Here is a 27,814-nt window from a genome sequence, read left to right as displayed (position 1 = left end):
TGCCCATTATAGAACACAGTTTGTAATAGGTAAATCCTGAAAACAACTCAAGTGTCCATCAACTGTGAAATGGATAAAAAAAGAAGTGGGTTTTATTTTACATAAAATGGAGTGCTAATCAGCCATTAAAGAGGATAAACTCAAAACATTTCTAGGCAAATGGATACACCTTCAGACCAGATTCTTAAAGTGAAATAAATCAGTCATACATGTGTAAACAGGGCACTGTTTCTATGTTGAGAGAAACTGCAAGTGTAAATAAGGACCAAAGTATACAATAAGTATTGTGAAATATGAAGAAATTGTTCAAAAGAAAGGCAAACTATCAAGGGGGCAGGGGAAAGTAAAGAAGGAAAAACAAAATATAAAACAATACAAGAAGGATAAAATGGAAACAAAGTATTGTGAATAAAGGGAGAAGGAGGGGCTGAAGGAGGGAAGATGACTGGGGGAAAAAGGAATCCAGATATGTCATGCACAGGTACCAATTCCTATGATGAATATGCTCATTGTGTATATCTAAATTGCACCAATAAATTTAATAATAAAGAAATATAATGTGAGTCACATGAATAATTTTATATATGCCAAGCTCTTTTAGCCACATTAAAATTTTAAAAAACATAAAAAGCTACAGATGAATTTTTAAAAAGGCGGAAACCAGGAGACTTGTCATCAAAAAGCTATTAAAATCAACCACGTCATTGTACATACGACAGTTGCAAACTCATAAATAAAGAAAAAATGATCAACTGGATAAATATTGGCAACTGCAAAGAGTAAACGCTATTCCAAATCTGAAGAATGTCCTTTTAAATCTGTGAAAATAAACATAATAATCACCAGAAGGCAAGCAGTACATTGAGGCGAGAAGTCATTTCCCCTGCACATATGTCTCTTCGAAAGTCTTTTGAAGTGAGACTTTTTCTGTGTAGTCTAAGCCAAAAGGTGGTATCTTGGAATGCCCAGGCTAATGTATCTCAGCTGTCCTCATGTCTCATAATCAAAGTTGTATGGTTTTCATACTTAGGAACTCCAATCGAAGGAAAAGAACTGAGAAAGTTCTACTTAGCAAGGGGAATGAAGCGGTATTTTCTCAAAGTTCAATATTTTACAAATTGGGAAAGTAAACAGTGACTAATAGGGAACAAGTAGTAACGTATTGCTTACAGAGGGAGATATAAGAGATGGACCAGTGAATGTTGTTAAAATCTAACTGTTGGCCAGCCCTAATCTTTCTAATCAATGCTAGCATTTTGTGACTTTCAAGAAACATTTTGAGCAGTAGAGGGTGAAACTTTGATTGACATCCATGAGGTCCTGGGTTCAAAGCCACGGAGGGAGGAGAGGGAAGACAGGTGGGAGGGAGAGGAAAGAGAGGAGGAAGAGGAAGGAAGGGGGGAGAAGCAGAGGGAGGGGTGCGGGAGGGGATATTTAGGTAATGCTGACCAAGTCTGAACCTCCAATGTCTGTAGCCCTGAAAATTTCAAGGGGAGCTTGAAACCTGCAATTGCATCTGGTACACTGTCACTAATGCTGTTTAAAAAAAAAAAAAAAAAAAAAAAAAAAAAAAAAACCTGCTATAGGACCCATTTTTCTATTTGGTCAGAATCCCCATTTGGAGAGCCTGTAGATAAACTAAATAAATATATTTTATGGGTTTCTAAAGAGCACTGGAAGGTTAAAAGGCTGAGCTTCTGATACAGATAAATCTACATTTTAATCCTGCATTTAATATTCACTTCACAATTTTAAAAGAAAACTAGACCCTCTCTTTCTTTCTTTCTTTCTTTCTTTCCTTCATTTATTTATTTATGTATTTATTTAGCTATCAGGAATTGAACTCAGGACCTTTACTTGCCAGCCAGGCACTTACACGGCTGAGCTATATCCCCAGTTCAGATCCTCTCTTTCAAACCTTAATTTCTTCTATAAAATGGACTTTTAAAAACACCTGTATGTTACCATGAAGATTAGAGAATCTAGAAAGCTCTTCCCTGTCAAGGAACATAATCTTCACTAAAAGAAGAGAGAAAAGATTTCCTGGACCACTGCTAGCTTATAGGCTCTGTCATAGGCCTCTCCCTGGAAGTTGTTACCAGGTGTGGCAGTCTTTAGCATCTCGGCTGTTAAAATGTAAAGACATTTTAAAATAAGCTGAAATAGTATTATACCACACACTTTAAGTATTCACATCTTAATAGGTTTTTGGTAACACAACAAATTCATCATTCTGTTTAGCTTCATTTTTTTGATAAAACATGTCCAAATTCTTAATTTCTGTTTTCTTTCTCCCTTAGCAAACCAAACATTTCTTTATTTGGGAGGCCTTGATAACAGTCTATTTTAAGGAAATATTACTAAAAGGTTTGTCATGCAACCACAGGACTCATTGATTATTCAAATACAGAGAACTCTTTCTGATGCGTTTTCCACAGTACTGGGGGAGAAACATATTTCTGCGTGATATGTTGTTTTTTGATGAGGTCTAAGCAATGTAACATTCAAATGTTAAAAATAATAACTAATTAGAGAAAAAAGTTAAAGAATCACTGAACTAATTATACAAAATAAATAGTTATCTGTAAACAGGCACTTGGAGAAGGGTTTCTGTCAGCTTTTGTTTTGTTTAACTCTGATTAATTTATTTGTGCATTTTACCTGTTTATCACTATCCTACTTTTCCTGAGGAAAAAAAGAAAAAGTGATAGTCCATTTACTGAAAGTTCCAATATCTCTATTAACCACCACCATACGACATACAGAATGTTGTTTGCTAAAATCCTCTTTCTTCATATACTGCCTATCCACAGATGTCACCAGTGCAAGAAGTTCTCAGCAGCTAAGGTTATTTAAAGTCATATAGTATTTCTTACCTGACTAAGAATACGGCCACATTTTTTCCCTATATTTTCCACCAAGTCAAAAATAGGAAAATTCCAAGTATTTAGCTGTTCCATAATTGAGTCCAGGTTATCCATGATGAGAGGTTCAGGAGCAAGAATTGGTTTATCCTGTAATGAAGATTAAACTGTTTAATGACAAGCAGTTTTTGGACAAAACAATTCACACTGTGGTAAATCTAATCAGCAACTGTGATTATATGAAATAAATGTGTTAATACTCCAGGATGAATCTTAAAAAGAAAGAGAAACAAAAGCCTGACACTAGAGTAAGGAGGAGGCATCTACAGAGTTTCAGACTGAATCTTGCATTGCTATGCGACTGCCTATTCCTGGTTCACATATTCTCCAGAAAAACATAGTTGTTTCCTCCAAAAGTTAACACAACTGCCTTGGGGCCCACTGTGAGGTCTTCAATAAAGATTCAAAGGCTTTAGAATATGCTGAAATTATAGGTACTCATCCCTTTTCATATTTATATAAATTTTTCCTGGGATAGGGATCAGTAGCTAGTGTTGTATTTTCAAAAGAAATCCATGAGTGGAGAGAGAAATTTAATTATGACTACTTTAATGAATTGAATTTATATATTGCTGTTTCAAATCAGCATGAAATGTGACAAATGAATTGTCACAGTTTTCAGGGACTTGAATGTAGTTGATGCGACACAATGTTTCCTGAGAAACATGTATTATGTACATACAAAGGCATTTTTCAACTAGTCCTCAATCGGGATGGTCTAAAGAATACACCCACAACCAATAAAAGAGAAAAAAAAGATAATGAAGATAAATGCACATTCTTTTAACTGAAAAAATGATTGAAAATGGTAAATACGATGGACAAAATGATAATGGCAGCAATTAATGGCCATGTAAAAGTCAACTATTTTATAATATTTGCTGCCTTCCTCAAATTACATTTGACTCAAATGTATATTTCCATCCTTTTTAGATGGATATCTTTAAACACACAAAATAAAGAATCTTTTAATAGCCATGTCAACACAAATGTGTTTTAATATAACAAGAAAAATAAATACTAACTCCCTTTCAAAATCAAGAAAGTGTTGAAGGAGAAAAAAACTGATAGCAAATGCCCTAAAATATCTTTTTTCCTCTTTATTCATAGCTTCTTAAAATTTTAATTGCATCACATAAGCCATTTTCCTATGCATAGTTATGCTTTTTGATCAGGTTATGAAATCTCTATAGTCATTTATAAAGATTCATATTTATCCCATTATTACCTAATGATATAACCATGATGAGATCTAGGTTTGGATGGAAAATAAATTGTTATGATGCATATGGGTTGAGCCACAATATATGTGGAATCTAAGTAAGATACATATACAAACAAATGATATGAGGTCTATTTCTAAAGCAAACTTGGTAACAAATAAAAGGAAATTTCTCAAGTAAATAAATGAGGCGAGGGACATGAGGCTACCAGGTATATCATGGCTTCAGGACCGTAGGTGCCACAAGCCAGCGTCTTCCTCAGAGATTCTCTGGAACACTCAGCCTCATCTTCATTCTGTAGAATGTCACTGCTGTCGCTGTTGTTGTTGGTTTCATAATCAGAGGTAACTTGGGCAGTGTCATCTGCAATGGAGAAGAGAACAGCTTATCAAGAGACCTGCAATGGAGAAAAGATCTTAGCTAAGCAAACTTCCCTAAACTGTGTCACTAACTATGTTTAGGCGAACATTACTTTCATGAGATCACTCAACAAGAACACAAAATCATAGGCTGGGAAAAAGAATGCATCTTTTAACCCAGGAAAACAGATGGCGATTGCAATCTGTGGTGTGTTTTTGTATGTATGTCATGCAGTAATTTCTCAGTAATAACTGTTAGATCAGTAGTACATTTAAAACATTCCATGACTTTATATTAGTTCCTTTATTCCTCTACCAATACATTAAGCCACTCAGGGCTAACTAATGCACTACTTCTAGAATGGCCATATGGGCAGAAGAGCCAACACACGCAGGAGTAAGTGGCATACACAACGTGATATCATAGCACATGCTAAGGACACAGAGGTGCCAGATCCCAATTTGTTCCTTAGGAGTCTGTGACTTTCTCCTCACCCACACTCTTTACTGTCTCCTATTTCAATGATCAGTAAACTTTCCTCACTAAAATACCAACCAGATAATACCAAGCATCAAAAGAGCACACTTCTGTGACAAAGCCATCGAGAAGATCCTCAAAACTGTACAAAGTACGTGGATGGAGTTTACTGATTGCTTGTTACAGGCTGGGTGCCACTTAAAGTCTTTTACTTATGCTACCAATATATGCAAGCCTCTCACCCATCCTGAGGCAGGTATTATTGTATTAGTGTTAGATTCATTTTGCAGGTAAGAAGTTGATGCACAAAAAGGATTAATAAATAGCCTAAGGCCACATAGCTAGGAAGTGTTGGCACTAGAATTTGATAGTCTAATTTTCTTTTCTTTTATGGTTATTGCTTCCTATGGTCTATAAAATCTCTTTCTAATCAAAAATCACAAAGCTCCTCCCTTGTTTTCTTCCAGAAGCTTTGCCAGTTTGGCTTTCAAGTTAAGCCTATGCTCTGTCTCAGAATAATGTTTTACATGGTGTGAAGTAAGGGCAAAGTTCAGTTTTTTCATCCTCTCTGGATTGCTTTAGTATGTTTGCTGAAAATAAAATGATTGAGTTCCTGTAAATTTAATTTGGTGAGTTCTACTCTATTTAATTTGATCTACTTGCTGATTTTTAGGCCAATATACTTTCTTGATTATTATAGCTTAAGTCTTAAAGTCAGGGAGTATATATCCTCTCCAACTTTGACCACTTTTCACTTTTGTGAAGATTGCTTTAGATAGTACCATATATACATTTAGATAGTAATATATATATATATAATTTGCTCTTTTTAAAGTTGCTGGTGAGAAGCCTTATAAAGCCTATTCCATCAGAAATATTTGATCGAATTTTTCTAAAGACTTACTTGTCTTCCATCATTCTCATGCAACTGGTTGTATCATAAAATTAGACATAGTATTAAAATGAAACAAATTTCACTTCCAGAATCTGTAGAAAAATGAAGAAGCCCACTCAAGTGCCATAAAGGCTCTAATGGTGAAATAGTTCCCTCATTCTATTTGACCCAATAGAATTAAGATCAGAGATACAGAGAACAGAATATTCAGAGTATTCATAATGCTACACTATCAGATGACAGAACAGAGAATTCTCCTTTGAATTTTTCCTTGCTTATATCCCTTTACCTTTGCATATGGCCATTGAAAAAAATACCTCAGTCAGTATTTATTGAGTGGCTAGCAAGAAATGCTAAAGTATTTTGTTTGTAATTAGGTAGATTTATCACCCTAAAGTCAGTAATAGATGCTTTATTTTCTACCTTGAGTACTTCCCGCTTAACAAAAGTAAGTCCTTACATCTGTGTCAATGAAAGTAAGGTAATTATTATAATAACAGCAGCACTAGCTAATATATAGCTCATATATATAGGCACTCTAACAAGCAGTAAATGGTTTACATGCTTTAAATAATTCAGTGGTTGGCACTATCATTACATTGGTCTCTCAGGTCCTGAACTTAATTCATTCCAAGAATCTAGAAAAGCTGGCCATTTTGTGTTCCTCACCTGATGGGCAGTTTGTTAAGGGAAGCAAAATTTTGCTAAGTGCTTTTCTTTTCAAATCGAGTTACTCATGAATGGAAGCTTTCGTGACCCGAGGCATTGCTGTATTCATACATTCTACAGGTAAAGAACTAAGGTTGAACTAAGGCAATTAAGTTTACAGGTAAGCAGGCTGCAGAATCAGGGTGTAAGCCATGCTGTACGGCCCTTGCCTGGACCACTGCAACATGCGGTCTCAAAGGAAAACTGGGGTATGTTCAACAGTGACACAAAGAAGTCACCACTCAGGGTCTGTGATGGGAGCTCTAGCGACTACGCTAAAATTTATGGTCCTCCAGTATACAAAGCAGCAAGATATAAAATGATTTCTACATCCTCTATATATTATCAAAAGATCTTTTCATCTTTAAAAAATGGATATACTTCTAAACAGATGTACAGAAACCTTTCGGACATCTTTGCTCCAAAACTGTACTATGATTAAATCTAGATAGTAGGGTTAACGGTAATTTTTAATTACTTTTTCTTATCTTTTAAGTTTTACAACTTTCTTACAATTGGGAATACATGTTATCTTTTGGATCAAGAGAAACAAAACAAAGTGAAATAACTTCCACTTAGAACACTCGGAATACAACACAATGCATTACCTGTTCGGCTGGATGTCTGAGTGGCCTCGCCACTTTTCTCCAGGGGCCCGTCAGCAGGAGTCGCTTGAGAATATGGTCTGCCACAGCTGAGGGAAATCAGAAAAACCGTCAGTAGAGCATTCTCTTTTCAAAAAATCCTAGGTGCACACCATCTTTGTGCACATTAAGATAGACCACGATAAATAAAATATTTCTGTAATCGACTTAGCTGTCTAGTGGAAAGACTCATTTGTTTTACACATGGATACTCACAAGAGATCACTAAGAGAATGATCAGTTTAATGGATTAAAACTTCATTTCACTCTCATCTGCATCTTCCATAGCCTCAACCATACAAAGGTGAAATTGCTGATAAAATCTTGTTACTTTAGACCAGAGTTGAGGTGCAAATATAACCTTAGTTATAGCATACCGGGAAGGCTCCCATGTATGCATAGTAGTAGTCTTGGAAGTGTTGATATACATTTGGTCGAAATTATCTTTGCATTATGGAATCCCTGTATACCTGCTTTGAAGTCTCATTATCAGATTTAAGACATTTTATAACCTGACAGATTAAAAAAAAAAAAAAGACAACATATGGTGACATGGAATAATAGGATATTAAACTTTTGCCAAAATTTTTAAAAAGCTATTTTTTTTCAGATTGATCAGCTACTTGCTAAGGCCCTAAGGAATAATAGATAGGGACATTTTGGTGATGAGTGAATGCGTGACTGACTGGATACAATGCAGGTTGACCAAACAAAAAGACCAATGATGTACTGAATAAAACGAAGGTTGTTCAAGGTGAACAGCGTCCCATAACAGAGGGTTATTGGAGGATGGAAGATATTGTTTTCCCAAAACCTTGACTGTTTTGTAAGTTAAAAAGTAACACCACAGTGGCTTAGCAAAGTTCCAAATTATTTATTGGCTCTCTCTTTTATCTTGTTTAGACATGTCATGATTAGAATTTAATTCTGCATTTTATTGCTAGGTTCTTTTGTGTGTTTTTTTTTTTCTCCTGCCTAATATTACAAAGGGTCTCAGAGGATTTTTTCATCTGTTTGTTATTTAACTACAAATTATCCACTCTCAAAAGAGAAGAAATGAATGATATTTTACTGTTTAGTATCCTAAGTGGTTCACTTTTTGTCCTTAATTGTGTTTGTATGTGCAGCAGAGAAAAGCATTTTCCAGCTAGAGATGTTCATGTTAAGTAAATTTTTGCCTTTGAATGTAAATAGAAAAGCATCACACATAAAGTATTTCGAATGATAAAATCCTATCATTTTGCCTTAGGGAGCCAAAAGAAAATGACAGAACAAGAGAAAAAAAGGAGGTTGATGCAACTGAGAAAAGTAGAGTTCATAAGTCTGAAGATTTTTTATTCCAAGATAATACCTAAAAGGGGTATTTAAATTAGTGGTTCAAATCCACCAACTCCTATGCCAAAAAAAAAAAAAAAAAAAAAAAAAAAAAGCTTGTTGCATAGACATTACAGCAGCCAAGAGGCTGAGATTCAATGCCAAACCCTTCGAGTTCAGCAGGGGAAACCACAATAATTAGTCATGTGTTTCTGGAGCTCTCTGTGCCTACATGGGTGGCTGCCTTGAAGGGAATAATAAAACCTGGTTTGAATTATACATTTATAAAGCCCAAACAAATAAAACACATACTACTGGATTTATAAACATTACTGAAGAAGCAGACAGTGAAATCCCCTTGTTTTTCCCTAAAACCTCTTTTATAAAAATCTCATTACATTCTTCCTGCTAAACACACACACACACACACACACACACACACACACACACACACACACACACGTATGCACAAGCACGCACATGCATACACATGAATATGATAAGAAAAGCTATGAGAGTGGTAGGTCTTTTCTGAATATCTCTTTTCTCTTTGTAGGAAGCTTATTTCCCACAAAAATATGGAATCTGGCAGAGGAGTGCTCCCTAGGAAAGCTGGACATTGATGTCCTTGAAGCTGGTACTTCACTAGGCTGCCTATCTTAGTGCAGGGTGCAGGCTACAAACAACACTTCTTCGCTGTGTCCTGCCTCATTCTCGATCTATAGGCAATTACAGGATGCTAACCTAAATAAATTGGGTGTGTGGTCAAATGAATTGAGAAAACACTAGAGGAAACAAAAATCAAGGGGTGATGTTTAGCAAGACTTCTTGGGACTTTTAATAAAGTAATATATATTGTGAATCACTAAAAGGAGCAATTATGTATCTCTTAGACATTTTATTATACAAGCTATATCTTAGGAGAGGGATTAATATGCTATAGAAATTGGTCTATTTTTTTAAAAAGCAGACTTAAGGACTAGAGATGTAGTTTAATCGAAGGGTGTTTGTGAGCAGGAATGAGGCCTTTGGGTTTAATTCACAGCAACACAAACACACACACTAAAATGCAGGGAGCTAACACTTTTTGGATGGAAGAATGTGTTTTTGCTCTGGTTCTGGCCAAAGAAAGAAAATTGATTTTCAATTTAAAAATATCTGTAAAGAGAGAAGTAACAATGAAGATCATAAACTAAATGACTTTAAAAGAGTGCCACATAGTTTGAATCTGCAGTCTTCCCCTCAAAGACCCATAGCTTAAAGGCTTGGTGGCCAGCCTGAATGCTGTCAGGAGGTGGAGGAACCATTAAAGGTGAGGCCTACTGGGAAGAAGTTAGCCTACTGGGGTGTGACTGAGTAGGAAATATTGAACCCTGACCTCAGTGAGTCCTCCTCACCTCTCCCTTTCACCCCAACTCTCCACTGAAAGCCACTGTACGGTGCACAGTTTACTCCAAACACAATGCCCGCCATGATGTACTGTCTCATCACAGGTCCAAAAGCAAAAAAGACAAGCAATCGTAAGCTGAAATGTCTGTCATCATGAGCAGAAACAAATTGTCTTCCTGTAAGCTGGCTTGTCTAAAGGATTTTGTAACAGTGAGGGAAAATTATCAAAAAGTTCATAAAGTGTAAGAAAATGAAATTTGTGAAGTTTAATATCAGTTGTGAGCTGATAGCACTGCATATAATAATAAAACCTAGGTCTATAAACCAATATTTGATAATCAGAAAAACAATATGCTACTAATGTATTCAATTAGTGGTCCTCATTAACCTTAGAAAAAAACATTGTTTTGAAGGCACACTCATGATTTTACTCAAAATGCTCAACAAATTTGTACTCAAAAAATATTTAATGCTTCAAGGTCAATGATCTAAGATGAGGCTATTATTAAAAGATACTAAAAAATGTCAATCAGTAAGAGGACATTTTTTATTATGACAATATTGGTAAAATAATTACTTCAGGCATGTTAAGTTCTCTTTTTTTATTCTCCATGATTAACATTTTGTAATTCTGTTTTTAACATGATAGAATAACACACACAATGCTAAATTGTATTCAGAGAACTACTTGAGTCAAGCAATAATGTGCATCTGCTATTTGTACATTTTCCAAATGTTTAAATAGGAAATGCATAATTCAGGTGAATATTTTGCAAACCAGTTTACACCCTGGAGAATAAATAAAAAACATTTTAATGAAGGGTCAAATCAGGTTACTCGATGTAATTTTTAAGGTATATATGCCATGCATTCTAAGTGAGCAATGGGATAAAACACACAAATACTGATTTTGTACCATCTCTAAAGATTAGTGTTATGGACTATAAGGAATATGAACTTTCTATTAATAGAACACTATTGAAAAATTCAGTTGGTATTAAAGCCTGTTCAATACAAATCATATTATCTTATGCTTTCTTGTTAACTACTCTGGCAAACATGCACTGAGCTGTGTGTCTGGGAAATGGAGAGAATCATTATTGGCATTATTATTAAACTCCAGTTCGTAATGCAACTCCTTACCTGCTACATATAACAGGTGGATCCAAGATCTGAGGAGACAGGTCAGGGGCACTTTGAGTATAGGTTAAAGTCCTGTGAGAACTTGGACCATGTTTGGCAGTTGTCTCCGCAGATTCTGGAAATTGCAAGGCAGAAATTTTGCTGATAGGGCTGCTGGCAGGAGTCCCTTGGAGAGGGGAGGAGCAGGGCGACTGAAGAGGTGAAATTTTAGCAAGGGCACCTGGGAAAGAGTTATGAAGTCACTAAACAAATGTCTTTGAAAATGCAAACATGCAACTCCCCAGACTTCCTCTCCACTCCAGTCAACTCAAAAACAACTTGTGGACAGGAAGGCCACCAAGCTGATCTCCCCCGCATGCCCCCATCTGGTGGCAGGGTGTGTGGTTGGGGTGTCTCTGCAGCATAAAATTCAAGTCATGAATCATCATGAAAAATCGGTAACCATGTTGGCAGCGCCCGCTAAAGACTTGGTGTCCTGGAGTAACTTCAGGACAGAAGGATATTATTTTCTCCTCCCATTTTTGTTTCTTGTCATTTTGACTTGAAAACAACAGCTCAAATTTTCTCATATGTCTGCCTTCTCTGAGGCTAGGGAGTTTTTAGTAGGGACAATTTTTCTGTTGTTTCCAAGATTAAGTGGTACCTAGAACACAGCGTGGCAAGTATCCAACACTTCAAATATGCAAATAAAGAAGATAATGCTTTGAAAGGCAATTAAACTTAGTAACCATGTACATTTTCAGTGAAACTAGATCTTTTCATGTGCAACGGGCACTTTGATCAGGACCCACTTGATATCAGACAATAGGCTTAAAGATTTAATTTTAAGTGTAGGTGATTGTAGGAGGCTGGCCATGTTTACTCTGAATTGCAGACAGTAGCTTCAGTTTCAAAGCACTGTGGTTAGATACAAGGATGTTATCTCTTGAAGTTATTCTCTCAAACCTGGAGTAAGCAGCCTCTGTGTCTATTTGGCAATCCAAAATAGAAGAACAGACATATAACTTCTAAAGGACTACCTGCTTATTGATTTTCGTGATCTATGACTGAACATTCTATTATAGAGCAGATGACATGAATCTATCCAGAGTCATTCTATCTCAGTACTTGGGAAATTTACAGCTATGGAACTACACATCACAGAAAGATGTGAGTGGTTACTGGCAACTGGTTTACAGGGAGACTGCTTACAAGGACAAGTGCCCTCAAAGTTTGATTTGTCACACCCAAAAGGTTTTCTGCTCCACTGAAAGGAATATTAAATTTGCAGAAGGCTTTTTGTGTTTTTCTTTTTAGACATCTTGTTAGCACTGTTATTTCTTTTGTTTGGTTTCAAAAGATGAAAATTTCATTCTTATTTTAAGTGTGGACAGCAGCCACCCTTCAAGTCTTTTGCTTACTATTTCTTTTGTTGATTTCTGATTAACAGATCAACCTCCCTACCTTTATACTTAACAAATGAAACCATTTAGACCCAGAGAAGTTAAGAAACATTGTCACATACTAGTATGTGAGAGAACTAGTATGTGAGAGAATATGGAATAACCACAGTTACTCTTACAATAAAATGTAATTTAGTAGCCCATACTAGTCTCAAGCCTGCCCAAGGCAGTAGAAAAATCCATGATCTATTAGGCAGCATTTCTATCGCTCTTTATTACATCTGACGGTTTTTATTTTGATTTTCTGTTTTGACAAAAAAGATTGAGCTAGTTTATCAAAGACACTGACCGATCTTCCTGAGCCAAAAGAAAATAAAATTCACAAAGTTTTAAACTCAGAATTTCCCAACCAATGCATTGGTGAATGTGGCAAGTAAAATACAAGTGTTCTCTGAAGAAATTTAAAGTTATAAACTAAAAAAAAAAGAAAAAGAAAAAGAAAAAGAAAAAGAAACTATTTTATTTGAGGGCTGAAAATTCAATTTTTTTTTTTTTTGTCTTTTTCCTTTTTTTTTTTTTAATCGGTACCAGGGATCGAACTCACGACTGCCTGCTTGCAAGGTAGGTGCTTATGCCGCTGAGCTAAATCCCTGAAAAGTCAATTTTGATAATATCTCTAACTTTTTATAATTGGATTATCTGACTCTGTTTATAAAATAAAGAAATTATATTCCTATCAAGTTCTAAAACTCTTCCTAGTTCTTCTCATTATTTAACACTGTCATGCACTCACAAATGTGATTTTTTTTTGTTTTGTTTTGTTTGTTTGTTTTGATACTGGGGATCGAACTCACAACTGCACACTTGCAGGGCAGGCGCTTATGTTGCTGAGCTAAAGCCTGGCCCACAAATGTGATTTATTTTTATTTTAAAATGAATAAAGAATAAAAGTGACAGAATTTCAAAATAAAATAACAGGAGATTAACAATGGTTAATATATTGTATATTATCTTCAGAGTAGTTGCTTAGATTACAAAATACAGTCATGAAAAATATGATCAAAGAATGAAAGCACAAAAAGAAATTAGTAATAGAATTATCTGTCATCTATATTACACACACATGGATGTATATCTTATGTATTTGTGTATATGCATGTATATATACATGTATTTGTGTATACACAAATACAAAAGTTTATATATATACACACACATATATATATACACATATGTATAGGTATATATATAATCTTTCCCTTCTTCCTTTTCTCCTTTCCCTGATCCCAGTTGATCTTTCTTTCTGAGCAGTTTCTTCCCCATTCACTTTCACAATATCTATGGTACGTTTTGGATCTTATTTACTTTCACTTTTTTGGATGCTTTGATATAAAAAAGGTTGGACATGGCTGGTCCAATTTAGAACAGTCAGACAGATACTGGATATGATCCTATAAAACTTGTATACCACTAAGGAGCTAAGCTTGGTATAGAAAGTTACAAAAATAACTGCACTAAGAATCACAGTGATTTATTCATTTAACAGATATTTACTATGTGTGCTGTCTCAGGGATGCAGCCAGTAACGAGCTAAAGAGCATCCCTGCTCTCCTGTAGCTTCCATTCTTTTGGCAGTGACAGAAATGGCAAAATAAAAATCAATAAAGAAGAAGAAAGGAAAGAAATGTCATACATTTTCCAATGATGTAAAGAAAAAGAATGGAGAAAGTAGAGGACATAGAGTTTTATACACAGATAGTATAGGAAAGACTCCCTGAGGGGCAGAGTTTGAACAATCTGATGAAATGAAAGGCATCCAGACTACAGAAAGTATAAAGAAAGAGGTCTTACCCAGGATGGTCAGAGGGTCTGTGGCTATAGCTTATCACACAGGAAAGACAGGGCAAGGCTAGATGGACTTCTGTAGGTGAGTTTTAATTGCTCTGTCTAAAATGTGAAACTTGCTTTAGGCAACTGCTTGATTACTCTGATGCCAAAATTATGAATCTGGGGATGGTTTTTAACTATTTTTGTTAAAGTAGAACTACAATATATTTCAAAATCCATGGACATATTTTCCCTTGACACAATGTATTTTCTGAAGGTAATTTATTAGAACTGTGTTTGTTTTCACTGCTAATTTTTACTAGCTGCCAGCTGATAGCGGGAGAAACAGGCAGTTCACTCTTAAATACACACTTTAAAATTCACACAAGCCTTAGGGATCTTGGAACTCAGGGATTAACTAAATTTAAACCAATAAGCAGACTTTAAGACTCCTGGGATGAAACTTTAAATAAACCTGTAACAAAGAAAAAGCAGTTTGCTTTTATATTACTTCTGTCTACATATTTTGAACTCCTTTTATAAACATAGGTCTTGGCAACAACCATGAGAAGTAGCAATTTTTTTAAGGAGATAACAGCATAAAATTTAAAATTAAAAAAATACAAGGGATAAGGAATCAGAGGTTTCTGGATTTTGACATATTTTTATAGACTTTAGCAGCTGAATATCTCTAATCTGAAAACTGGAAATCCAAAATGCTCAGATCTGAATTTTCAAATTAGGGAGGCTTCACTTAAAATCACCAAATAAGCCTTCTTTCCAGAAAGAGGTAACTGAGTTTCAACATAAGAAGGGTATTCTTCCAGGGGGGGAAAACCTTTCTTAGAATGTCTTTACAAACAAATTCTATAAGATACTGTAAGTATAATCACTTATAAAGTTAGGGATCACTATTACGACTTTGCAAAGTTTCATCCAATTTTACATTGTTCACTGACACATTTACAGAAAGAAAAGAAAAATGTGAAGGATCAGATGAACAAGCAATCTCCTGAATATATTTGTCCTCATTTGATATTTAATTTTAAGATATTCCAGGAAAAAGACAAAGCATATGAAACATAAAGCTTCAAATAACTCACACTGTTGTAATGTAAAATGCTGAAAGTGAAATTTTAATTGAACCAGAAAAAAGTCAGCTTGTCTAATAAGTACACATCCCTTTTCATGCCCACAAGAAAACAGTCTTAATATTTTCCCAAAACAGAAAAGTTATCTAAAGTTAAGCAAATATCAAAAACAAACAAAAACTAAAAAAGTTACAGAGCCATAATTAAAACTTTCTCTCATTTAAAATTTTCTATAAGAAAACCTCAGCCCAGCTTACAGATATGGAGATATCCATGTTCGCTGTAATAGGCAGCTTAAACTTATATTTATGAGTCCAGACCGAGGACAACTGTGAACTCCCTATGAATTGGAGGAATTTGCAAAGCAGGATGACATGTAGCTTCCCACTGTCAGTGCCTCACACCGGAGAAGCAAGATTGAAAATGCAAATTATATTTAAATCCTTGTTTTTATGCTTTAATCAGAGTACTCCTATGTGATTTCACCATTTATTTTACATTAGCAAATGCATAATAATTGGATGCATTTCAGCTATTTAAAATTAAAACTGATGGATTGAGCTAGAGGACACACTGTGTACTTGATCTGTGCAAAGAACAGATTCATTAGTCCCCTCTGATACAGGTCATTTCTCTCTCTTGGTCTGCTTTGTGTTTTGTGCTTGCTGTCTCCCATTTTTTTGTCCAGAGCTCTTTCTTCATCCTCAGACTCTTGACACCCCACTCCACTGGCTTGTACTCTTCATTCCACATGAAGAAGTGTATCTGTTTGTTTTAATTTTCAGCATTTTTGGAATAGCAGGTGGCAGGATGGTCAGCTGCATCAAACATGGTACATCAACCTCCTTTGACTCAAGCCTACCATCCATACAGGGAAACAAGAGTTTTGAAAATGAAGCTCTCATCCAGCCCAAGAACTGAAATCTAATTTCAGCTCTCTGATTCTAGATACATGTTTTTCAACCTTTTGGCAGCTTTTCAGAGATTTGTCTGAGTTCAGTGTGCTTGGGATAGAGGTTATTTTACAAACAGCTGTTTGGTGACAGCAGGCTGAAGTTATCACAAAGCTAACTCCCCTTTTCAGATAATCATTATGAATATATTGGTGCACTAGATGGCAATATGAAAGGAGTTCTTGATACGCCTGTGGTTTAATTCCAATCATCAGCCTTTGGGGCATCTTATGTAGGCTTTCTTTCCTTGTATGCTTTGCCCTTAACTTTGAATGCACTCATACCTCTTGGGGAGAAGGATAACAAGAATATATAAGAATATAAGTTCCACTATTTGCTCAGTTATTTTCAGTGTCTACTCTAATCATGATTATCAGTTTCTTGACATTATTATGTTGGATTATTTAATAGTTTTCATTTTATTATCTCATAGTTTTAATTTGAATTTCTAATAGATCAGAAAGAGAGAGAGAGAAAGAAAGAGAGAAATCAACCCAAGTCCTTCTTGTATTCACCCAAGGACAGAACCACAAAATTCTAATTATAAATTATGTTACTTTGCTGCCCTTAATTTTTTTTTGAGTATAGTTCTGAGGCTAAAAGAAAAACTGAAAAACTATGGGGCCCTAGGCAACTTACTTAAGCTTTCTGTACCTCAACTTCTTCACCTGATTCTCCTTCCTGCTCTATAAAAGAACAGGATATTGAAATTCATATTTTATCCCTTAAGTTACAAGTTATTGCTCTGTACTTTGATTCTGTTCTTAAAAAGAGGAAACCTTTCAAAAACTGTCAACAAACTGAGGCATGACAGAGCATACCTGTAATCCCAGCTACTCAGGAATCTGAAGCAGGACAATTCCAAGTTTGAGGTCAGTTTGGGTAACTGAGTGAGATCGTATATCAAGATTTAAAAAAAAAAAAAAAACATAGAAGGGGTTGGGGATGTAATTCAATAGTAGAGTACCTCTGGGTTTAATCCACAGTACTTGGAAGAAAAAAGACACCAAAATACTATAGCAACAGCCACTACAACAAAACTACCCACAAATCTGGAAATAATACATATGCATGTAATATTTGCTTGGATTAACCTGTTTTTCAAATTTATTTCAACTTTTATTAGATCTCAGACTTCCTGCTATCATTTTTCATTCTAGAATATATTCATCATAAACACTTTTAGTGAAAAACATTCTTTTTATTTATTGTTATGCTTATTACATTCATCTTTGGGAATCAGTACATATTCAATCTCTAGAAAGATTTGTTTACTGTTATTGCACTTGTTAACTCCAACTTACGATGTTTCTTTTTCATGTAGGGATGACAGTTGTACATTCCATGTTTGAATCTGATCTCTTAAAATCTCATGGTTCTTAACTGGTAATTATTCAGATTTTTGTAGGAGGAGAAAGAGGTCCTACAAACTAGGGCCATTTTAATACTCCTATAAGACTGTCTTGTTCTGTGGAATTCTCAAATTTAGTTCTTCCACTTTCCTGGAATCCCAAATGAGTCTCCTCATTACCCAGCTAATCTGTGTTTCCCCTCTGGGCAATCTCAGTGAAGTATTTGCCTACATTATCCTACATTGCCTGTTCCTAGTAAAAGCTCAATTTTATTTCTTAACTCATTAAGGACTTCTAAGTTATAAAGTTTAATGAACATCTCCAGAGCAGAGAGGGCCAGATTATTGTTGCAAGACCAGATTACCTTTAATGGTTTCTTTCTGAAATGGAATTCCAGTAAAACTGTACCTTTTGGAGGACGTGTCTTCCTAGGCAGAACAATAGAGACTTAAGTACATTAGGTAATGATACCAAGGAATGGTTACCCAGTATAAAGTAGGTCAAAGGAAAAAGTACTAAATGTTTTTATCTAGATGTAACAACAGTGGTGCTTCCTTAAATTGCTCATTTTAAAGTTTAAAGTTCATATTTCAAGTTCTAGAATATTAGTGAAAAACAACCTACACAGGTTTCTCATATAAATATTGCCCTTTGGGTGACTTGTGTTTTTGGTGAAAATGCAGTCATTTGTAGTGACCTCATGCTTCTTTGAGAAAAGAAAAGCTTGGGGCTGGAGATTTAGCTTAGCGGCATAAGCGCCTGCCTTGCAAGTAGGCAGTCATGAGTTCAATCCCTAGTACTGATTAAGAAAAAAAAAAAAGGAATAGAAAAAGCTGTGGGTGAAAAAAGAAAGAAAGTATTCTCAAGGCAGAATTCTGAGGAACTAGGTTCCCAGAGAGAAAAGTACCTCTGAGACTGGGCCAACTTGCTGCAACCCATTCTCCCCCAGGAGCATTATTTCCTGACTATTGGCAGGGAGCAGGAGGCTGAGAAACCAGGCAGAAGGGGCAGCTATTAAACAGGCATGCCAGCAGAGCTTTTAGCAATGTCATGAGAGTGCTGACGAAGAAACTGGATTTTGAGGCTGCCATGGCAGCCAAGACTGGCATGTCAAACATCTCCGCCAAACAGGGCAGCTTCTCCTTGGGCCATCTGATGAATTTTTATCCTGCTTATGACACAACTTTCAGAAACTCAGCAGAAAGTAACTGAAAACCTCAGGACGGTTTTCTACAGTCTGAGAAGTAAACAGAGGAAGTTAGTAGTCTAATTCTAAAAAGGCTGAGGTCAGAGTGAACACCTCAGGCTTTCCGTTGAGATCCTACAAGCAGAGTAATTCGGAGGCAGACTTTGACAAAAACCTGTATCCCAGTTTTGAGTCCACCGAAATTTTAATTAAATAAGGTAATCTTTTGCTGAGCTTTTTATTTTCCTACCTAAACTTTATCATTCTTAAAATTGACATCTAAATTCCTTATGATGACTCATGTATAGTAAATGAAGTATTTCCAACTAATACAAATACCATATTCCTGAAAAGTAATTTTCATTGAAGTCTAAAAATAAACTTGAAAATTTATAAGATGATCCGCTATGAGATTATGAGGAAGTATGACACTTATTTCTCATTAACCCAGTAATTTCAAGATAGGAAATCTGGCATGGCAACTTCCAGAGATCTGTATCACCACACAAAGTAGAAATTTAAGTCACTAGTTACTTACTAGTTATTCAAGTTTTTTTCATCTTTGCATTGTTGCTTCCTTTTCTTTTTGGGGTGATAGGGAGCAGTACTGGTAATGAAACCCCATAGCTTATGCATGGTAGGTAAATGCTCTACCACTGGGTTACATCCCCACTCCAGTGCTTTGTCATTAAACAGTCACGTCAAAGACATCTGAGTGCAGAGCACCCTCAGAATATTTCCACACTCAGAGCTGGTTGCCTTCTGACTGCATTTTCAGAGTGGGAGCATATTTCCCCGGTAGGTTACTTGCCTGGTCGATTTTGTTTTTTAGCCTTTACATGGTTAGCTGCAGACACAGCATAGGATGAGGTGAAGGATCTGCTTTTGGTAAGGGTCATCATCACAGAGCTATTCCAAGAATCAGGATTAACAGTACTGTAAAGATAAGATTTGAAGAAACAAATAAATACATTATCTTGTTAATTAATGGATGAATCTTGCCAGAATCTAAATATCACCTTCATAATCTAAGCATTGTCTAGGCAGATAGACCACTTTACTTCCAAATGACAAAACATGTTATCCAGGCTCAGTTTCTGTTGCAGGGATGTATCCATCACTCATCAAGAATACTAGTTAACAAAATAGAAAACTTGTCCATTTAGCTAAGTCATATGGAAATTTCTCTCAGAATTTTCTAAAAGAATCTTGCAAATTGGCTAAAAAAAATGGGTGGAACTATATATGAACTATATCATAATGCTTAACTATATATGAACTATATCATAATGATATATGAACTATATCATAATGCTTAAACCAGTGCTCTTTATTATGTATTATTCTTGGTGAATCTATATTCACAAATTAAATCCTCATAAAACCCCTTCAAAATGTTTTATTGCAGTATTTTCTTATGAAAGAAAAAGTGAGCATTAGACCTCTTGCCTGTAATTTTTTATTACTAGTGATACCCAGGAAAGAAGAGGCCAATTCTCTTTTAAACACACAAGTTACAGACGTGATGGTAAACATGTTTAATATCTATTATGACAAAGGTAACAGTCAGTCTTCTAGGTCTTTGGTTTGTCTAAATTGCTTACTACAAATAAATCTAGAATTAATAGATCTATGGAAGAATGTTATATAAACTGTAGGATATGAATTTGGAGATATTCCAAGTAAAAATTTTGCTCCATGTTAAATTTGGAACAGAATTCATCCTAATTTAGGAGAGAAAAGAGTTCAGGAAGCTGTGTTGACACTCTTGAACTGCTACAGGGAAAGGGGTTTGGTCTTTGTTTTGCCAGCACTTGTGTCCTTTTAAGCATTAGTAAGTTTCACCCTGGGTAAAATATGTAATTTGCATGAAAATAATCTCACAACTTGATCTTCTGCCAATCTTAGATTGGCACTGTAGGCAGGATGTGTCTGGTTTGGGTGACTTACTGCAAACAAACCTGAAACTGATAGAAATATGGGATCACAGACATATGGAGATTGACACGTAAGCTGTGTAATTAATGGAGTATAATCTGGAGAGGCTCCATAGCCAAAATGGCTCTCTCTGTGTTGATAATATTATGCATGCTTTATTTAGAACCTTGAATATTAAATCCAAACCAGAACAATTGCTAACATGGAATAGAAGGACATTTAGCTAACATACACTAGTATCAGATCTCGCAACAGGAAGAACGCATGAGTATGTGCTTTGCTATGACCACGTCCTTTGATTATCAGTATATTAGGCAATGAATAAAATCTATAGTTTGTGGTGAGGCTGATACTATGGTCTGATACTTGTATCGTATGTCATTTCTTCTCTCTCTCTTTTTCACTTTTGGAGAGATTTTTTTTGAATCATCGATCCAGGTATTTAAAAATGTCGCCTGTTTCTTCTTACTTCTAGTGGTAGTTTATTATATCTATCATAAAAGGAACATTTGAAAAGTGGAATGAACTTCAGTAGTTATTAAAAAACAATTACTGAAAGCACATAGAGTATTTGTTTCATGTCCTTCTTAAAAATCTCATCCTAGGCATTTCGCAAATGCTTGAAATTCTGGGAATAATAAGATCAAAGCAAACTTTGAGTCGAAAATAGATAACTAACTAACTATTTCCTTCTGGTGCCAGTTTCTTTTTCTTTTTTTTTTGTCTTTTTCCTTTTTATCGGTACCGGGGATCGAACTCACGACCGCCTGCTTGCAAGGCAGGTACTTATGCCGCTGAGCTAAATCCCCAGCCCCTGGTGCCAGTTTCTTAACTCAGTTTACTGCACTGATGAATTGATAATAAGATTTACTGTGAATAAATTTTATGTCATGCATATGTAGTGTAAATATTTTAATTTTTAGGCTATCAAATAATGTATAAATCATTATACTTCTATGTAGACTTTCAAAAGCTAAAACTCAAACATCACTTTTAGTACCTCAAAAATATTTATTACAAAGACTAGCTCCAAAAGTATTCCTGGGTTTTTTTTTTTTTTTCAAATAAAAACATTTAAAAAGAACTTATTTTGCAAAGTTTGTAAAGTATGACAGATGACTACCTTTAATGTAAAGGGATTTGAAGATACCAAGCTAAACAAAAGACTTGCCATATGTACGTCATTTTAATACTACATAATTTTAATTTATTATGCTATTAAAAATATAAAATGCATTATAGTTCATAAGCACTTTTTAAAATTGTTTTACATGACTGTTACAGTCTATACTTTTCATTGAGTTTCGCTTACTGATTCCTCTCTATAAGTCAAAATTTGGATTCTGGAGATGAATACAGTTTAAGAAAAATTTTACTTATAATGCTCATAAGCAGAGGACAACTATCTCTGAGGCTACAAAGGAAGAATCTCAACACTATGCACCAAAGTAGGTTTTATACCTGTATTTATCCCCACAACAACCCCATCTAAAATCCTCGGAGTCTTACTGAGTAGGTAGCAACCTTTTTTACAAAGTTTACAGTTTCCTTTTTGTCTCATATACACAGGCGGTAGTCAGTTCCATGATTAACTTAAAAGATTTAGGGTCTGATGTATGTCATCCTTTTTTCTATTTCTCGAAAGCCTTTTTCTAAGCACCTACTTCTACTCTTCCATCTAATTTATCCCTATAATTACGCAGAAGTTCTCTTCTCCTCATTATTCCCTATCGCGGGTATGGAGGCTCAGCCCTGCTAATGTCTGCATGGTCCAGATCCTTCTGATTCTCAGTTCTTTCTCTTTTTTACCAGACTGTATTTACAATCTCCTAGGAGAAACTTATCCAGCTGCATACCTAGAGATATAAGGTATGGACTGTTTACAATTTTTACTTTTTGTGGTTTTTCTTTTGATCACTGTAATCCTCAAAGTACTCCAGGGAAAGGACAAATATGGAAGGGGAAGAAAATAGGACTTAAGGAAATTTCAGGGCTAAAACTCAAAGCAGTTTGCAAGTCAATCCACAGTTTGAATAATAAATCTCCATGTGAAGAGGGTTTTAACTTGGGTTTATAGCCAAGAGACAACTGCGCACTTACTAATTTATGGTTTTCTCTTAACAAAATAAATTGGTTGCAAGACAAAAAAGTTGTATCACTTTCAGATTTTATAGGACAATGAAATTGAGGGGTAAATAGTAGGAAAAATCATAGCCAAGCAAGACATCTATGACTATTCTTAGGGGAAGGAGAATGAATGCATTATGTAGTATTTTGTCTTTACTGAAAATATCTAAGTGTAAGTATTTATTTTGTAAGGAATTTACAGGTGCTAAGCTACTAATCGTATCCTTAAGTTCCTAAAATTTCTTAGAATCTTATTTGTAGTTATGATTTCAATTTCAGCCTGAAGAGAAGAATAGGAGAAATGAGAGTTAACCAAGCAATAAAGAACAGCAGAAAGCAAAAAGATATTTAAGACTGGCTGAATGGATTTTTTTTCATTGAATTATTCTATAGAAAGAAAATTATGAAGCATTAATTATACTATGACAGAAAATTTGGCAGGGGGTGTTGCTAAAATAAAAAAAGAAGCCAGTCTATTGATACACTGAGAACATAATTTTCTTAAATACATTTAACTATAATACTATTAATTACTCTTCAGCAGTATATTATGCTATAAGAATTGACAATAGCCAACATTTGTAGAGGAAAACATTACCAATTCAATCTTTAGGAAATGTTCATAAAACTGAATATAACATCCCTCTGTAGTGGCATTTAAGGAATTTTACAAAACTTAATAAAATAAAATGGCATTGAACTGATAAATGACAGAATTGCTTTAGTTTACTTTTGATTCGGTAGGTTCACTGAAACATAAACATAAATATGGAAGAGACCAATTAAACACTTTTAATCAAGAAACTAAGAAAAGTCAGGAGTCATTAGGTTCTTATGATTTGGAAGGTATCTATTTCTCTGCCAACCTTCTTTATTTATATTACAAGACAAGGAGAAAATTACTTTTGATATCATGATCTTGTAACTCGAAAATATATATTATATATATTTTGTTGAATCATTATATATATATATATGTTTCAAAAAATGAAATTATATGATAAACATTTTTGACAGCATTGAATTTAAAGCATACTATTTATATTTTAATTAGAAAAGAAATACAATAGCTCCCTCTAAAAGCACTTTTTCTTAGCAGATGTTTTCTTCAAAATTCTTTTCAGATTTGTATATTGTCTCATCTTTAGATTAAATTCTAGCTTTTTGGTTACTCTGTAAAACTAGAAAATACAAATAAAGTTAAAATCATACATATTTGTATTTTCTAATTTTACAAAGTAACTAATATATATATATATATATATATATATATATATATATATATATATATGTTTTCGGTATCAGAAATCAAACTCAGGATCTTGCACTTGGCAGGCAGGTGCTTTTTGATTTACTTTCTTGCCTTTTCTACAAGGCTAGAACAAATTGTCTGTGAAGCTGAACTCTTAACAATTATTTGCACATGTCAAGCAGAATGCCTTTGATTTAAGGGTCTCAGGATGGACTGAACCTTAGAGCAGGCAAAATTTAGCCTACCTTTAATGAGTGCTCAACCCTTTCCATTAAAGGTGACAATGACTGGTGACTATCTTGGGTCACTCTTCTCCCTTGTATCTAAGGCCAAACTACAGAATTTGAGCCCATTTTATTGTTATGATTTAAAACTAAAACATCCCTCCAAATTCTTACTGTTTAGAGTGTGATTGTGGGTCATTAGGGTGTTATACTCACCAGTGGGTACATCCCTGGATGCTCTCAGGAAGTGGGGCCTGGTAGGAGGTGTGACACTGGCGGTGTGACACAGAAGCTGTATTCTTGTCCCTGGCTCCTCCCTTATAGCTCTGATTTCTTTTTTTTTTTTTTTTTTTTTTTTTTTGTCTTTTTCGTTTTTATCTATACCAGGGATCCAACTCACGACCACACACTTGCAAGGCAGGCACTTATACCGCTGAGCTAAATCCCCAGCCCAATCGCTCTGCTTTCTGACTGCCTTGCATTTAATATTTTTCCTCTGCTATATCCTTCTATCAAGGTGTGTCAACCCTAAAGCCAGCAATCCTGGACTAAAACTGTGAGCCAAAGTAAACCTGTCTTCCCTTAAATTGTGGGCCTCTGGTATTCTGTCCCAGTGACAGGAAAGTGGCTAAAACATTATCCAGCATTAATCTCTAACCTGTTCTGCATTGAAACTATAAATCCTTTCTATTTTCAAAACTGGCCTCCAACCAACTGTAACTGGCTGGGCCTTTCTTTTCATTTGCAATTTTTTTATAGTATGTAACTTCTCAGAGATACAGGAAACCAGCTGGAGCCTTGTCTTACCTGGATGAAGGTGCTTCATGTAGCTTGATGCTGGCACTACGGTCCCTCCGGACTGGTGCAGGCTCCAAGGTGGGCAGGCCTGTGGCTGAGGTGGTAGTTGTCCAGGTTGATGAAACCCGTCTCAACAAGCCTGGTGGTAAACTTCTCCTCAGGCGCTAGGAGGGAGTGTTGATTTTAACAAGCATGTTTTATATCAATAAATTTTATGTAATATTGTGGAAAGAAAAGAGCTTTTAGTTAGAAGTGAATTGGTGACAATACAAAATGATTGGGACAAGAAATGATTCCACTTTTGATTTTTTATTTCTAAATTGTGAAACATTTGCATGGATTTTCCAACTTGAGCAATCATAATCCAAAACTCAAAGACTCTAAATTACTGACTTTTTAAAGTATAATGTCATTGCTCAAAAGTTTTGGATATTAGAGCATTTCTGGTTATGGATTTTTGATAAAGGAGGCTCAATTTATACATGAAAAAAAAGAATTGCATATAAGTCAGTAAGGCTATCTTTTGCTTTGAATGATCTGTAAATAACTAAAATTGTTCTGAATTCAAACCTTGTTTTTTGAGAAATCCGTATTTTGTGTGATGTCACATTACAAATTTAAAAAGCACAGAAATCTTCAGTTTTAGAAGGCAATGGATTTTAAACAGAATCCACACTGCATGTATTAGAGACTTAAAGATTTTGTACTATGTCACATTAAGAATTAAAAAAGCAAAGGAATCTTCAGTCTTAAAAAAAGCAGTTGATTTTAAACAGAATCCATACTAGAATATATAAGAGACATTGTTGCTTATTCTTGATTTTGTTACAATATTCTTATGGCCTTATGAACACAGGTTGGCATGTGGGCATACAAATTTCATGAGAGTTTCAATAAAGAAGGTAACATTAGAGGGTAAATTTTTCTGTTTACACTGAGGTATGAAGTACAAGGAGACAAGTGTTTATGTTGAGTGGTTTATTACTTTTGTCACCTCTAGCAGCCCTTCACTGATACCAATGAATCTGCAGATGGGCTTGGAGTGACCAGGGGAAACCTGAGAGATAAGAAAGTTTAACCCTTTAGGGAGCATGTCATGAACACCTACCTTGGGAATGGCGAGCTTGTCTTTTTCAGAGCTCTCTTCCGAATCAGAACAGGTGTAGTTTTCACTGAAGGAAATCATGGGGTTCGCTCTGGGCTTGTGGATGGCCGGGAAGGTGAGCTGTGTGCTGAGTAGGTTGCTCACAGCCCGCAGGGATGTGCACACATTTGGGGGCAGAGTAGGGTCCGCCAGGAGGTCGGTAATGAGACCGTGAGCTTCGCCCATCACAGCAATGTCCACCGTGATACTGGTTCCTGAGGACTGAGGCAGCAAACCAGAAAAGGTCGGGTAAGAAAAGGTCTGAGTCTGGAACCCCACAGTCATAAACTGGACTTTTTTTTTAAACAGAGAAATAAACTCAGATGACTCTCCAGAATTTTACTATAATCCAATGCAAATAGTATTTCTAGTAGAAATTCTGCTGAAATCTGTCACAGGTTTTCATTCTTTATATGTATTTATGGCAAAATTTTAAAATTATTACATTTTTACATAATTTAAATAGACATAAAAATTGTACATGTTAGATAATATTTAATCAAGCTCACCATATTCATCTCCTCTAACATTTCTTATTTCTTCATGGTAAAAATATCTAAAATCCTTTTTTCTAGTTTTTTGAAATATACATGACCTTCTCATTATCTGTAGTCACCCTGCTGTGCAATAAAACACTAGAACTTATTCTTATCTATGACACTTTTTTAATGCTAGAATTTAGGGAGAGAGAAAGCTTATCTGAAAAGATTACAAAGATAAATATTAATTTAAAAAGCACAATATTTCAGAGAACTAGGGAAAAAATACCTTCGTATTCATTTCTTTTGAAACACTCCACATTCTGTGTGTTGATTATTTAGAAATTTCATTTGGAAAATAGCATGGTATGTTATTACCATAGAACTTTAAATTGAGGAATATTTTAAAGTGACCCTTGTGCATGCCATGTAGTATTCAACTAATATTAGAAACAATGCATTCAAAAGCAACTCAGACTGTGTTCAAATTTCCATCCTCTTCCATTTGGTAGAAGAGGTTTCGGTTCTGGAACACAGAAGCATACCTGCAGAACTGCCCAGCATATCAGAGACACTGGCCTCAGTGATGAAATAAGAAGGGCAGAGACAGGCCAAGAGCAGGGGAAAGAGGAGCCCTCCAGCCAGATGCAGAGCACTGTTAACACTGGCACGTCACCCTGGTGTGAGGTCCAAAAAGCCACATAAATGGAACTGCATAATACAGTAATAAGGGTAGCAGGTTCTGGAATAAAGCTTTGTAGATCCAGGTCCTGCCTCCTCTATCACTCTATGCTTGCATAAACTCTACCAAACTGCTAAAGATCACTATGGAGTGATTCTACTCATCTGTAAAGTATATAATAACACAGAACCAAATAAAGAAGGTAATTATAAGAATTAAAATTGGTAATAATTATAAAAATTATAAATATTAATATATGTGCAATTATTCAAGGCCTTATTCATAAAATCTGTATAATTATA

General features: G+C 35.2%; 1 protein-coding gene across 3 annotated transcripts in view; it reads right to left on the bottom strand.

The window, feature by feature from the left end:
• The window catches only part of Pde3a (cGMP-inhibited 3',5'-cyclic phosphodiesterase 3A), a 307,324-nt gene that overhangs the window by 24,451 nt on the left and 255,059 nt on the right, over positions 1-27,814 (bottom strand). For 2 of the 3 annotated variants that reach the window (XM_063238323.1, XM_063238324.1), the window contains exons 3-9: positions 26,316-26,573; positions 25,217-25,371; positions 19,680-19,804; positions 11,078-11,297; positions 7,196-7,281; positions 4,356-4,510; positions 2,877-3,014 (exon numbers count right to left, since the gene is read on the bottom strand). In XM_063238323.1, coding sequence (XP_063094393.1) covers positions 2,877-3,014; positions 4,356-4,510; positions 7,196-7,281; positions 11,078-11,297; positions 19,680-19,804; positions 25,217-25,371; positions 26,316-26,573 — 1,137 coding nt within the window. The remainder of the gene's footprint in view (positions 1-2,876; positions 3,015-4,355; positions 4,511-7,195; positions 7,282-11,077; positions 11,298-19,679; positions 19,805-25,216; positions 25,372-26,315; positions 26,574-27,814) is intronic. The other variant, XM_063238322.1, reaches the window with a different exon arrangement.

The sequence above is a fragment of the Cavia porcellus genome, unplaced genomic scaffold (assembly GCF_034190915.1).
Source record: "Cavia porcellus strain 051 isolate PalLab524CR breed Dunkin Hartley unplaced genomic scaffold, mCavPor4.1 scaffold_27, whole genome shotgun sequence".
Lineage (NCBI taxonomy): Eukaryota > Metazoa > Chordata > Mammalia > Rodentia > Caviidae > Cavia > Cavia porcellus.
Note: the sequence above shows the minus strand (reverse complement) of the source record. Positions and strands in the feature narration are given on the sequence as shown.